Source organism: Triturus cristatus, chromosome 6 (genome assembly GCF_964204655.1).
Source record: "Triturus cristatus chromosome 6, aTriCri1.1, whole genome shotgun sequence".
Taxonomy (NCBI): Eukaryota; Metazoa; Chordata; class Amphibia; order Caudata; family Salamandridae; genus Triturus; species Triturus cristatus.
The window spans coordinates 1,322,036,939-1,322,052,098 of record NC_140589.1 but is presented as its reverse complement, the minus strand read 5'-3'; the positions used below and the strand labels follow the sequence as shown (position 1 = coordinate 1,322,052,098).

General features: G+C 42.3%; 1 protein-coding gene across 1 annotated transcript in view; it reads left to right on the top strand.

The window, feature by feature from the left end:
* Positions 1 to 11,087, top strand: part of LOC146821371 (uncharacterized) — a 128,148-nt gene extending 117,061 nt beyond the window's left edge. Inside the window, exon 10 of the mRNA XM_085609838.1 lies at positions 10,833 to 11,087. Within this exon, the coding sequence (XP_085465964.1) occupies positions 10,833 to 11,087 (255 nt within the window). The remainder of the gene's footprint in view (positions 1 to 10,832) is intronic.
* The last annotated feature ends 4,073 nt before the right edge of the window (positions 11,088 to 15,160 follow it).

The following is a 15,160-nucleotide window of genomic DNA, read 5'->3' as shown; positions in this document are numbered from 1 at the left end:
TCAGTCAACATTCAAATCGGTCGAAATCAGGAAGTGTCGCCCGCCATTTTGTGTGTTTTGTGTGTGACAGTGAAAAAGAAAGATGGAGAACGTAAAAAGGGGGCAGGGTAGAGAGTTCCTGACCCCCTAGCCTTTGTCAGAGGGTCCCTGAAGGACCCCGAAGGGTGAGAAAAACATTTTATTTTTTTTCCCAAAAATCGCGGGGTGCGCGCACGGTGCGCGCACGTTGAGAAACCTTAAAGAAAAAAAAACCATTTTAAACGAGCCATTCCATATTACAGGATACAGTCAATCTATAACTATATACATAGGTAGCTTATTGTAAAATAAATATATAAAAAATATAATACATACATAACTTAGCATTTAAAAAACCTTGCAAATTCACTTAAAAAACCATAGGTTTCACACATGTTATAGTTAGCTGGACATTTCACTCGTAAAAAACCATTGAAATTCCCACGTTATAGTTAGTTCAGATAACTATAACTCGCGCGACCGCCACTCTATCACAAGGATGATGTCATCAGTGATGTCATGAGTGATGCTACTGTCCATGTCATGAGTGATGTAATATGTGACGTCATCAGCAGTGGATTGCGGCGCACGAGTTATAGTTATCTGAACTAACTATAACGTGGGAATTTCAATGGTCTTTTACGAGTGAAATGTCCAGCTACATTTCACTCGTAAAAAAACAATGAAATTCCACGTTATAGTTAGTGCAGGCAACTATAACTCACGCGACCGCAATCCTCTGTTGATGCTAATACTGTATCTTTAGCTATACATATATTACAAATATTTATTTTTCATAAAGACACATATGTCATCAGTGATGTAATATCTGACATCATCAGCAGAGGATTGCGGTCGCGTGAGTTATAGTTGCCTGCACTAACTATAACGTGGAATTTCATTGGTTTTTTACGAGTGAAATGTACAGCTAACCATAACATGTGTTTTTTCAGTGAATTTGCAAGGTTTTTTAAATGCTAATTCCTAACTATAACGTGTGTGAAACCTATGGTTTTTTCAGTGAATATATATATATATAGGTGTGTGTATATATATGTATATATTCACTTAAAAAACCATAGGTTTCACACATGTTATAGTTAGCTGGACATTTCACTCGTAAAAAACCATTGAAATTCCCACTTTATAGTTAGTTCAGATAACTATAACTCGCGCGCCGCAATCCACTGCTGATGACGTCACATATTACATCACTCATGACATGGACAGTAGCATCACTCATGACATCACTGATGACATCATCCTTGTGATAGAGTGGCGGTCGCGCGAGTTATAGTTATCTGAACTAACTATAACGTGGGAATTTCAATGGTTTTTTATGAGTGAAATGTCCAGCTAACTATAACATGTGTGAAACCTATGGTTTTTTAAGTGAATATATATATATATATATATATATATATATATATATATATATATATATATATATATATATATACAGGTAAACACAATTCCCTATTCTAACGTCCTGTTATTATCTTTCTACTTATCCAAGATCATCCAAGATTAGGGTCTGTAGACTGATCCGAGAGGAGAGGGGTTGTAATAATGTTTAGTGCGATCAGCTTCTGAAGTCTTTTTTGCCTAATGACTATTTTTGGTATCTTTCGCAGCTACCCAGTTGGCCTGCCACAGGTGTAATGGTACATGGGATGATCCAAATGGTTACACTTATACATCATACTGCTGGGAGAGAAATGGTAGGTGAGATGGGAGGCTAATAATTGAGTTGGAAGCATGTCTTGAATGTTTCCCTTGTCCTCCCATGCTAGCTATGAAGGAATGGCCTCTAGTGTAGTTATTTAGCATGACACCTAACAGTCACCTCTTCCTTGTCATTCTAATAATGTCTTATTATGGGACTCATTTTTCAAACAACATTTTTTCCAGTGACCTTGCAGTACTTTCTACCTGACCCATAATATTTGGCTTGATTGCTTGATTGTTCAACAACATAGTTATTTTCATATCACCTGCAGCAGTGCCCCAAACGATAGAAATTTGTGTTGGATACGATAAGCTTCTAAGAATTTCGTTTTCCCTTGAACTCCATGTTGGCTGTTTTAAACGTTCCTGTCCCTAGTGACACCACATATAAGGGGACAAATGAGATGCCATGTTTGTCCTGGTAATATCCTACCCTCTAGGATACTCTGACAACATGGCAATACCTGGAAAGGCCTAGTTCTACCTTTAGCATCTACGTTATAGATATCTTAACAAACATAAAATAGAAATATTTAGGAATATCCTAAAGAACATGTTTAGCCAATCCCTCTCAGCCACATTGTGGTGTCATTTTCTATGGCAGACCCATCAGACCATGGCACTTTTCAATCTGTCAAGAATACCCAGCATTCTCCAAGGACTATCGTACTGCCAGAGATCACGGATGCCCAAAACATGCCAGGATTTATTGCCCCAGGGCCGTCATGTTACTAGGGGATGGCATTATACCATGTCTGACCACAAGTTGACAAGAAATATTACCATTATGGGAAAGACAGTATTTTACCGTGGGTGGGCAATGTGAATCCTCTAATGGAAGCAACAAATTGCCAAGAATCATCAACACCAGTGCCTCCGACAGATTGTTTTTTTCCCCATGCTATAAATTCTAGCTGTAGAAACACTTTTTTAACCAGTTGCTATTCAGGCAGGATGTTTCTTTCATCTACTGAAAAAGAACCCAAAAAAAGGCAAATGTAAATAAGCAGAATTAATTTGCAAAAAATAAAAATACATATTCATACACAAGCATGCACACTCACACACATGCACACATTAACGTACAATGAAATCCACAAGGAAAACAAGTAGAAAATATATAACTTATTCTCCAGTTGTGGGCATCTTTCTCCAACAATGGAGCATCACCCTACTGACATAGAAAGTACAATGGTCCTTTGAAGGTTCTTGAACTGTTCAGCACCACATTTGAATTGCTCATCTATTCAGTAGATTACGGTCTTGTAAATGGCTGACAAAAATTGGTCCACTAAACTATAAAGAAATAAACAAAACCCTTCATTTCCTCCAGCATTCCTTGCATCTCTCTGAATGATACGTGGCATATACCAAAATACTTGAATCTGCCGCCATGGATCTCATGGGTCAAAAGAAAAATTTGACCAAGGGTAATACAAGATCACTTTCTCCATAGACTTATTGGTCTATTTGAAATGCCTTTAATGGCTTCTCCATCTAAAGCATACTGAATGCTCTATTAAGAATCCTTAAGGATAACAGTAATTGTACTGGGGGTTCTGACACATGCCAGTGTGTACGGGAAAGAGGGAGCCTCTGAATATTGCAGAACTGAAGATATGGCTGCAAAGTGATAACCTTGTGCCCTCTGCATGTTTTTCAACTTGTAGCTTCAGTAACATCTCCCTTGAAGGTACTGCTATGAAGGGCAAATGTCAACATTGGTGTGTTATATCTAGATGGTATGGGATTCTCTTCTAATGTTAAGATCTATTCAAAGTGAGTGTATCTATAAAGATTGCTGATGCTAATAGCATTCCAGGTAAATGCTATTTCATCTGCAATTCCACATAATGTCATTAAGACTTCTTCGATGACTGTGTAGCAATTCCTTACTTAAGCAGATTTGGGAAGTGTGGTCTAGTGATACAAGAGGGATCATTTGTGGAGGGCAGAGATGGCGGTTACTGAAGGTGGGCCTTGTACTGGGTTGTGCCTGGCTCTCTTTTTTGTGTATTTACAGCTATCAGTCTGGCCATTCCATGACAGGAATATACAGTGGAGCAGCTCTGTGATGTTCAGTGCCATACTGTACAATGCTGAGGGAGACTGGGTAAGTAAGAGGAGATATCAGTGGGGGGAATATTCATGTTTCCTTTATGCTCCATGGATGTATTTCTGTTACATGGTATTTGTTTGAGACACATTTAAAGCTGAAATCTTAAGGAAAATTGTCCAATTTAGAATATGCAATTCAGGGTGCTGAGCTCCGCTATGATGACATTTTTCAAGTTAAACATTCACGAAGAAAAGTGCTACCATAACAATTTAGAGATACGCAGAAATAATGAGATGCTTTGAGGAGCGAAAGGTCCTGTAGCAGGATAGCCATTTACATCTTTTCTATGCATATGCGAAGAGTGGCAAGATGCTTGCTCTTAATAAATTAAAAAACAAGCAGGAATTAACAATTTTAACTCAAAATAAATATATAAGATTCTCATGTGAAAAAACATGTCTTCTAAGCCGGGCAAAGAGGCCTAGCATGACCAGTCTACAGAGCTTCTTTTTTGAGCAGCACATCGGTAATCTGTCTGATTACTGGTGATACCCCATCAGTTGTAAGTAAACAAAAAAATCTCTGAATAACTATGAAAAGCAACTGATCCATCGTAAACAAAAGCAAGAAATTTCACATACTGACATTTTTTCAAATAGATGAGGAATCCATTATCGTCCTTCTCTAACAAATTATGGCAACACTGATGGCTAACTGGGTGTCACTGACTTTAAAGTTTCCAACACTGACCATCAAAATATTAGCATCAGCTGGTCTACAGAAACTAGCACATTTAGGATGACAGCAAAGCTAACCAACGTATATCTTCAATGTTCAATTTCCTATGCTGGACATGCTTAGTTTTTTTAAAGTCCCAATTTGTCATGATTAACAAAAGAGTGAAGAGACAAAGAATTGTGATCCAATATAACCCTAGGGATAAAGGAGATACCAAGGGGCTTATTAAGAGTCTGGCAATCTAAAGACCACCAGACTCTGGGGGTGCAGCAGTCTTCGACCACCCTATTACAATTAGGGTGGTCGGACCACCAATGCCCCGCAGCAGCCGCCAGGGAATCGCTGTTCCCTGGCAGTGTTCCGGTGATCCTGAGGCTGCAATTTAGGTGGTTCTCGAACAGGACTTTAGCCCTCAACTACTAAATGAGGAGTCTATCCATGGGTTAGGGACGATGTTATTTCCCCGCAAGTAATCAATGGTTCTGACAATTGATGTATCTCAGAAAGCAGACTAGTAGAGATGACAGGATCATCAGTATTGGCTCCATAGAGTACACATGGCATAATGCGTAATTGTCCCCCCTTGACTTTTGCTATGAACTATCGTCCACTCACATCTGTACAGTGGTTGATGAGTGTCTAGCTATGATCCTGAGCCAGTAATACCTCTCTGAGATAAGTGAAATAAGCTGAGGATAGTACTTGATACTAGAAATCATTCAGAAGAGAGGCCTGTTTATGGTAGTGTAGCACTTCTTTAAATAATGTTCACTTATAAGATAGCTACATTCAATTGATATTCCACCAAAGAATATGAAGATGCTGGTCAGGACCACACCCCTGGGAAAACCTGGACATTCTTGATCGAACAACCAGGACACCCTGAAAGAGAACAACAGCACAGAATCATTCCTTGTCCCAACTTTACCGTCCACGACCATAAGGCCTCATTTTTTTCCAGCAACCTGACCAACAATTGCATAGAAAAATTCAGTATAAAGACAAAAATGACCCACAGCTTCCCCCCAACCGTATCCCTTCCATGCAAGGCCAGAAAAAAGGGCTGACCACCCCCCTGCCAAAAGAATACCACTAGCACTGCAGTAGACATGAGTACATAAACTCCCCTTCCCCTGGAGCACCCTTGGATGGATGTGGGAAAAAGAACAAAAGGGGCAGGGCAGGCCAGAGACCACCCGAGACTCCTGCCCAAAGGACAGCCATAATCAATAAATAAAGAACCCTCATGAAACATTCATGAAATCAAAGCTAGGTGTCAGCTGACCCTGCAGACCTAAAGCTTCCGTTAGAAAAGATAAATTAAAAAAAAGAGAGAAGGCATACCCAAGAGACTGAATAAACCACTCTATAACAACCGAGAAGGAAAAAGAATCAAGAAGAAAAAGACAAAACAGAATCAGCCAGATCCATTAGTCTCCTTATTTCCCCCCACTGACTTGGTCAAGAGTTCCTCAACCTCAGGCTGTTCAAAACATGAATGCGTTTGCTCCTCATATTGGATGCACAGGATTGCAGGTTCCAGTAATGAAACCGAAGCTCTAAGCTTTTGTAGTGCGGGATATGCTCTCTCAGCTGCCAACGCCGAACTACAGTCTACGAGAGAAATCTGATCGAACAAAAAAGTCAACTGCAGCTGCTTTCACTGGTGATCTTGGACGAGCTGCCCTGTTTATCTCCTAACGGAGGAGGAAGTTACCCACATATATCAGAATGGCCCGTGAATAACGAGGATGTGAGAATGGATAATGATGAGCTCTCTCAATCAAGCTGTCTATGTCCCAGCCCCCAGTGTAGGAAAGGCTTACCGGAACAACAACACTATATAGCCTCTAGGATTGTTTCTCTGACCCCTTGGGGATCCCTAATATCCTGAGGTTATTCCGGTGAGACTTATTCCCCAAATCTTAGACCCTTGATGAGAGCATGGTCATCTGAACTTCCTGTCCTGAGATCTGGGTCTTGACTGCTCCCGTGACAGTTGGAAGGCTTTCCTGAACCTTATCGACTTGCACAAGTTGTGAGTTCAAGGTGTCCATATTTGTAGAGAGTGTCTTTGAATCCTAGGGTTATATCAGATCACAATTCTTTATCCAAGAAATGGGCTGAGTGTTATCTTTCCGGGTCCATGATAGAGCTAATGCATCTGCTATTTCTGGAATTAAGAACTCTCAAGGGGCTATTGTGACCAATCCTCCCTTTATGCAAGAGAAGTTCCACAGCTTTTATCAGAAGTTGTATGAATAAGAATTGGTCCCTTTCACGGACCAGATCGTTCCGTTTCTTTGGGTCCGCCATCACTGGAAACTGTCTACTACACAATAGTATAAGCTAGAAGGTCAAATATCAGTCTCTGGAGTTTAAGATGCTATTGACTAGCTGGCACGACACAAGGCCTGTGGCACCGATCAACTTCCATTAGATTTCTATGTTAGTTTGTCACATCCTGCAGTGCCGTTTCTCCATGATCTATTCAACTCTTTCGAATTACTTGGGCAGGTTCCTGTGTCATGGACTATGACCAAAATTGTCATCTTTCCTAAGAAAGGGAAAGATCCCTTTCTCAGTGGTTCATATCAGCCTATTTCTTTGATTAAGACTGATTCCAAGATTTATAATTAGATTTTAGCAAACAGGCTTGCTACGGTTATTTCTGATCTTGTTGATGAGAATCATTGTGGTTTTGTTCCAGTGCGGGATAACACCACCCATGTCTATATTGTTATCACTGCTCTTGAGGCAGGCTGTGCTCAGGGAAATCCGGTCGGAGCAATAATGCTAGATGCTGAAAAGGCCTTCGACTGGGGCTCATGGCCATTTCTTAGGGCCATTATGGCTGTGTAAGAGTTTGGGTGGCACTTTATTACTTTGATTCAACAGCTTTACCAGAATCTTCAGGCTAGGGTCTTATGTTCAGGGTCTTCTACCGACCTAATTCAGATAAATTGTGGCACCCATAAAGGGAAATCCACTTACACCTTTGCTCTTTGCACATTATATAGAACCTTAAATTCAAGCCCTCAAGAGCTTGAGGGATATTCCTTTGCTACGGATCCATCAACTGGAGCTCAAAGTGTTTACCTATGCTGACGACATTATCATCATGACCTCTGCTCAGAGAATTCTATGGTAGCTATTGAAAAATTGGCTAATGAGTGTGGGGTTATTTCTGGCTACAACTAAACCTTAATAAGTCCCTGGTCCTCACCAGACTGTCCCTTCTTGGGATATTAGGTGACTGGTCAAGTCGATGACCTACCTGGGGATCGAAGTCTCTGTGAAAATGGAGGATGTAAGGGAATCTCATTATGGCGTACTATCCGGTAGAACGCAGGAGATATTGAGTAAGTGGCATCATTTTCACATTGGTCTAATCTGTCAATGCAACTTAATCAAGGTGATTGTTCTCCCTTGCTACCTATACCTTTTTCGAGCATACCTTTGTATTTAGCCAAAGACTTTTTTACACAGACAGAGGCCATCTGGCAAAAATTCATCTGGGGGTATAAAAAGACTAGTGCTAACATACTTATGTTACAAAGACCACGACTGGAGGGTGGACTTTAATTACCAGATTTACGTATCTACTTTCTGTCAGCATTTATGTCCCAACTAGTAAAAGCATTGGGGTGCAAACCATGGAGACTAGGCGGTTTGTTTCCGGAATTCCTCTCTTGGGTAGCCGATATCACCCCACACTTTGGCATTATCGATACTGTCTATTTCAAGCAGATACGTTTTAAGTCTCTGGGGGTTCTTTGACTCTCTTTAAGCTTATCCGAAAATACACATATCGGGGATCACATTATTTAACACATATTCTTATATAAGTTATAATCCTAACTTTTCCCATTAACTGCACGAAAATGTGATCAACTGCTGGCAGGCATCCTGCATACTTACTTTAGGCTCTTTCTTTAAGGGTGACCATCTTCTCTCTTTCGAGATACTATCACAGTGATTTTCTCTTCCTTGCTTGGGTATTTTTCGAGGGTGGAAGACGTTAATTGTTCTGCTAACGCCTTTTTAGAATACTTGAGGCAGTGCCCACCTAAGAAGAGTATTAGTCAGGTGTATCAAATGATCCTGACAGCACAGATCAAACAATGGCCTGATATTTTTCAGACATTGGCTGATAACTGAAGCCGACATCTTGGGGTCCAAGTTATTCCTGATGAAATAAGACATGAAAATATTTGATCAAATACAGTTCAGAATGTCTCCTGGGTTAAAACTCATCACTTCAAATCTATCAATGACTCCTTATCGTTTATTTATTATGAATTTGAGGCAGGACTCAAAGTGTTTTCGATATTCTGGCGATTGGGCAGAGTCAGTTCATATCTTCGTCATTTGTCCTATTATTTTTCAGAACTGGCAGACCATATTTGTTAAGCTGAATATGCTTTGCATAACTATCATGAGGTGGGACCCTAAATTCATTCTATTGGGTCATTCACCTTGTGTACCAGTCCACCTAAGTGGAATTTTTTTCTGTGCTATCTCTCTAGCTTGATTGATTCTGGCTTGATATTGGTTGCTGGCCCAGGGTCCCAACGCTATGCTCTGGTGGCATGAATTTATCAATATAGGCCTATTGGATAGCCTGATTATCGATAATGATGACCAGCATGCTTGGCTTAGGAAGATATGGGCACAGTTTAGGGGCTGTTTGGTGCATTGGCAGGCAGGTAATTACCACCCATCTCCATAGTATATACTTTCCTTGTTTTTTCTTTCCTTGATCTTATTCCTTTTTTTCATGCAGCCAGCTACATTGTCTCTATGATTGTTTGATTGTTATGTCTTACAACTGTCGCACCACCAACTGAGGGATTTGTTTTGTAATATGTTATTTTGTGTCTTACTTACGACCACAATCAAAATATCTAAAAAAAACAAAAAAGACCAGAGTGTGCTTGGGTTTAGGTGCTGGTAAATGAGTGACAACACATTAAATGCTGCTTTAAAAATAATGGCAGAAGCATCTTTGCTTTAATTAATGTAGCCTGATAAATCATTGCAAGAGCCAAGAAAAATTCTCCGGCCCCAATAATAATGGAATGGGTTTATGAAATAGATACAGTGGGACAGTTGGAGTACTCTATTGTCATGAACATAGAAAAATCAAAATGCTAGAATAAGCAGGTATGCTTTTTGGAATGTCTGAGCTCAACAACATAATTGTTAACTCTTTCATTCAAGCATAACTTCACAACTGGGAGTACACTCTCTAGATTATCAGTTACAAAATTTCAAGTAGGTTCACTCCATCCTTGTTAAACACATGAACTCTGTGAAAAGTTGGCATGGTATATGCGGTCCACTAATTAAAGTCGGCACCTTGCACCAGTCCAATCGACCCTTATGATGTATGAGGTCATGGAAGCTATCCTAGTGGTAGCTGTGGAGAGCCTCCTTCAGGCTTAATCTTGAAGGAATGTAAAGCAGCTTGTTTTACCAGAATATCAAATCCTGAATGAATAAATGAAGGGGAACCACGCAGTAGTTATATAAAAATATGTATTTATTAATATAACACTCTCTACTATCCTCTACACGAGGCTAAAACACAAAGGACACACTATGTAATCAATAGAACAATTGTAAGTAGCACAATACACAGTGGGCTCCAGGGGGAGACCAAACCATATATTAAAATAGTGGTATAACAGTCACAACTGAGATCAAGACAAGGTCTAGAGCACGTAGAATCACTGGGACCCCAAGGAACCACCCAAGGTGAGTAGACAGGGACCCCACAGAGGCTGGGGTTAATGACAGATACTACAAACACCAAGACAGTTTGTCACCCTACAGGAGGCGTTCAGGTATTGTATTGCATTAATATTATACCATTGAGTCTGAACAAAATCTCTGAAGGAAGTTTGAACCTTCAATTGACAAAAGGACTTGGTAAGCAGGGCGAGAAATTAACACTCACACAACATACCAAGGATGCGTTAAAGTGTAGTGTACTAGCACTAGATTTGTGCTGGTGGTGATCACCAGCATATCTGGGACCCAAGACTCTGTTTTTTCATGATCAGACTTTAGCTCAGAGTGAGATAAGGAGAAAGGAGGAAGAGAACAATAAGAAACTGAAACAAGGGGAAAAATATTAGATGGAAAAGACCTGCAGAGTGATGTAAAGAGGCATGAAGTGAAATGAAGATGAGGCAGCCATAGATAGAGCAGCTAAAAACAGAGATGTATATATAGTCAAGTTAAGTAAATGTGCAGTTAAGAATAGTTATTTTATCCTGACAAGGTGGAAGCACTGGATGGGAAAATCAAGGAGTGTGAGATGGCTGCAGTTATCTCCCAACTGAGCAATAGCAAAACTCACATCCCTAACTGCTTCCCTGCAGGTTTTTCTAACAATGTAACATCTAAAGTGGCAAAGCCAATCCTCTCTATGGTTAGCACAGCCAAGGAGATGGACACCTCTCCGCATGACCTTATAGAAGCCACAGCTGTTCTGATCCACAGGGATAGGAAACCCATAGATGATTGTGCCTCTTAGACGCTCATCTCATTGATTAACATAGAAACGGAAATCCTTACCAAGATTCTAGCAAACTACCTCAGGCAGGTGGTTGACTCGCTTGTTAATTTATGCCAGACAGGGCCATGAGTCATAATCTGCAGATATTGATGGGCTGCTTGGCACACTGCAGTGTCAGGGGTCCTTCTGACCTTGGAAGCCGAGAAGGATTTTGACTCCGTAACATGACCATACTCTGCAATTAGGGATTTGAATCCTATATCGTATCCTGGGTTGGCCTACTATATAAAGACCCGGTGGCAAGAGTCCTAGACAATGGGGACCTCACAGAAAGTTTTGGACTATACAGGTGCACCCAGCAGGGCTGTCTGCTCTTACCTCTCCATTTTATGGTCGCTCTTGAACCTCTGGCATCGTGGATCTGAATAGATGCACAAATATGGGACCTCCGAAAGGACCTGGGCTGTGAGGATGATGTTTCACTATATGCTGATGATATCCTCCTCTACCTTGCGGATGCCGTGGTCTGTGCTGAGAATTCTCCTCATCCTCGAGATTTGGTACGTATGCGGTGTTCTGCATTAAATGGCAAAAGTTTGTGGCCTTCTCTATGGAAGTGGGAGACTCATACTGGGCTATGGATTGCCCATTCCGATGGGCGTCCCAGGGGTTACGATACTTGGGTATTTTTGTGACACCAAACCGGAACTTGTTCCTGCAGGGAATCCTGGTGAAAATCCTAGAGGCCTATCAGAGGGATGTGGAGAGATGGAGGAATCTCACTCCTGGGTTGAGTGGCCCTTTATAAGATGATCTATTTATCAACTTTTTGTACAGTCTGCTGAATACCCCCTTCCCAGTCCCGGATGCCATCTTCCACAGGGTGGACAATGCCACAAGAGTGCTGCTGTGGGATGTGGGATACCAAGAATCGCCCTCTTGCTACTGACAAGACGCCAGATGGAGGGGGGCATTGCCCTCCCACACCTCTGGCTCTATTACTGGGCCTCACCGCTGCTGACTGTTAATGATTGGGCCTTTTTATCCCAACAAGAACCCTCCTTGAGGGCGGAGCATACTGCTATGACCCCAGAGGGATACCTCTGTTGACTCTACGGAGGGAGAGGGCTACTCCATCCCGTTTATCACGGAGACAGTGGTCAACATATGGAAGGGGGGCGATGTAACACTGGGGTGGCGGGGCAGATTGACATTAGCGGCCACCATTTGGGCCTCAGACCCACTCTGTGGTTTCTGCGAGATAGAGGGAAATCAAAAATGGGACGTGTTGGGGATCTCCAAACTTAGTGGCATATGGAGGGAAAATGCAGTGACCCCGTTTACTGATTTGCACGCTGAATATGAGCTGTCAGGCAGTCAATTTCTGAAGTTACAACAGATGCGATTCATACTAGGTAAATGGGAGGTGGAAAAGGAGTCTTCCATGGAATACAGGGTGCTGGGTGCCCAAAGACAGAGCATGCAGTGTCCCAGTTCTGCTCCACACTCTTGAGTAAAAGCCTTCCATCGCTTGAATCTTTGAGAGAAAGATGGGAGTGGGATCTGGGTAGACTGGATGATGATGAATGGGGGCAGGCATGTCGGTATCCCAGAGAGGTCGCGATGGAGGCGGAATTCTGCTTGATCCAATTGAAATTCCTGCATAGGGCATACTAAACTTGGACCCGTCTGTTCCGTATGGGTCGGGCAACAGATGAACAATGCCTGAGGGTTTACCGCAAGAAGGGCACCCTGATGCACACACTGAGGCAATGTCCAAAACTGGGGCCTGGTGGAAATTTGTGGGTGATAGAATATTGGATGTTTTGGGCTAAGAAGTGAGGCTGACACCTCAAGTGGGCTCATTAGGCAAGTGGGGTGAACAAACCCTGGACCGCTGTGCCCTATTTTTTTGCAGCTATGTCCTGATGGTGGCTTTTAGAGATATACTGGAGTGCTGGGGGTCACCCACTCTGCCTACTGTAGGAAGCTGGCTCTGTATATACTATACCAAAGTAAGGTATAGTGTGCACAGAGTCCAGTGGACCCCCAAAGGCTTTCAGAAGTAAAAATAGATAATGCCTTACTCTCTATTTGTGGTAGTGAGGGTGAGCAGTAAGACTTTATCAGAGGGTAGTGTTAAGCATTTACTCTACACACTCAGCCAAGAAATTATGTCACACACACAAAGACTAAACTCAGACCAATTGTTTGTATAAAAAATATTTCTTTAGTTGTATTTCATTTTTAGAACCAAGCAGGACTTGGTACAGGTAAGTAAAATTGTACCTTTCAAAACAGGTTGATACAAATATGAAAGCTGGATGAAATTGAATTTGTTACAGGCTTGTAAAACAATTAAAGACAATAGATATTTGTATTTACTTTAGGATTAATATTTAGATTACTCTTGAGAGTACATTATAGATTAATTTTTCTACTCAATGTAGGATGCCTAGATATCACACTGGGACATTTCCAAGACAAAGGTAAGTAAAGCTCTTTGACCTTAACCACAGTGACTTAGGTTTCCATACAAATACAACTCAACACTTAAAACATTTTCAGAGGAAAAACACTCAATGCAATCCTATGGAAGAAAATGTGGTTATCGGTTTGCAGGTGAGCAATCGGTCTTGAGGGTTTAGTTTCTGAGATCAGAACAAGGGATTCCCCAGGGTCAAGGATGCACTCAAAGAGCACCCTCAGCGGCACTAGGTCAGCCATGGGGCAAGGTGGCTGTTGGTTGGTGGACACTCTAGGGCAAGCCACAGGGTTGAGGGAGCAAAGCTCTTAGGGTTAAGCTCAGGGCAAAGGGGGATCAGAGTTAGCACACAAAGTGCACACACTGCAGCACAGAGGCGGCCAGGTGCAGGGTGCTGATTTGGGTTTTCAATGCGAGATCTCTGGTTGGTGCTGGGATTCAGCTGAAGCAGGTCGAGGTCGGGGCAGGCCGTTGGTGTTCCCCTCTTCTTCCTTCAGCATGGCTCTTCAGTCATTCTTCTCCTTCACCTGAGGGGTGGAGTTGGCAAAGGTAGGCACACTCTCCTCCTATCTTGGTTTTCCTGTCGATTCTCCCTCCCAAAGTGGGGGTTGGAACCAGTGGAGGCCAGTTGTTGTGAGCATCAAAAGGCAGGCTCAACTATCAAAGGTAGCAAGCCTTTGAAGCTTCCCCTTCGTGGACCCTGGCCAGCCTAGGGGAGGAAGCTTGGCACCTCCTCCCAGGATGTACTTTGTTTCAGGACCCCAAGGGTGAGAGGCTCTCGACTCAGGGGTCCAGAAACATGTCTGGGGGTGGCAGCGGGTGAGCAACCACTTAGCCAGGTCACTAGAGTTAGGTCGTTTTTTAGGGGGTGGCATCTCTAAGATGCCCTCTGAGTGCATTTTATATTAAATCCAACACTAGCATCAGTGTGAGTTTAATGGGCTGAGATAGTTGATAGCAAACTTCTCAGTCTTCTGCAAAGCAATCATGGAGCTGTGGAGTTTGGGGTGCCAAACTCCCAGCCCATGGTCTAAAATGGCATAACTTCACTTACAATACCTGGGAATGGCACACGTTCTGTAGGGGCCCAGGGCTCATGCCAATGTGCCTTCACCTGTGGCATAGTGCACCTTGCCTTAGGGCGGTAAAACCTACTAGAGGGGTGACTAACCTATGCCACAGGCAGTGTTTTGGTGGGCATGGCACACAGGGATGTGTGCCCTGATGACTTGTAGTTTTAGGGTCTCCCCCTGGCACACAGACTGCACTGGAAGTGTTTATGGGTAAGGGGAGGAGTCTCTGAGGGTGGCAAAATATATGCTGCAGCCTCAGACTTTCTCTGGGTACAAGGCCCTTGATGCCTCTGGAACCTTTTACTTGGGACTTTTATGTCGGCCAGAGGAGTGCCAATGAGGGAGCAAAGGTACAGTTTTGGGGAACTCTAATTTTGGTTTTGTGTCCCACAGACCCTCAACGTACTTTGTTGCTTCATACCCGACATGTAAATCATTATTCAGTTCTGAAAGAAATGATCTGGTTTACCTTACTGAGACTGTCAAAGATATTTTGAGCCCTGAAGAAGGAGCTCATTTACAAGCTTGGGATC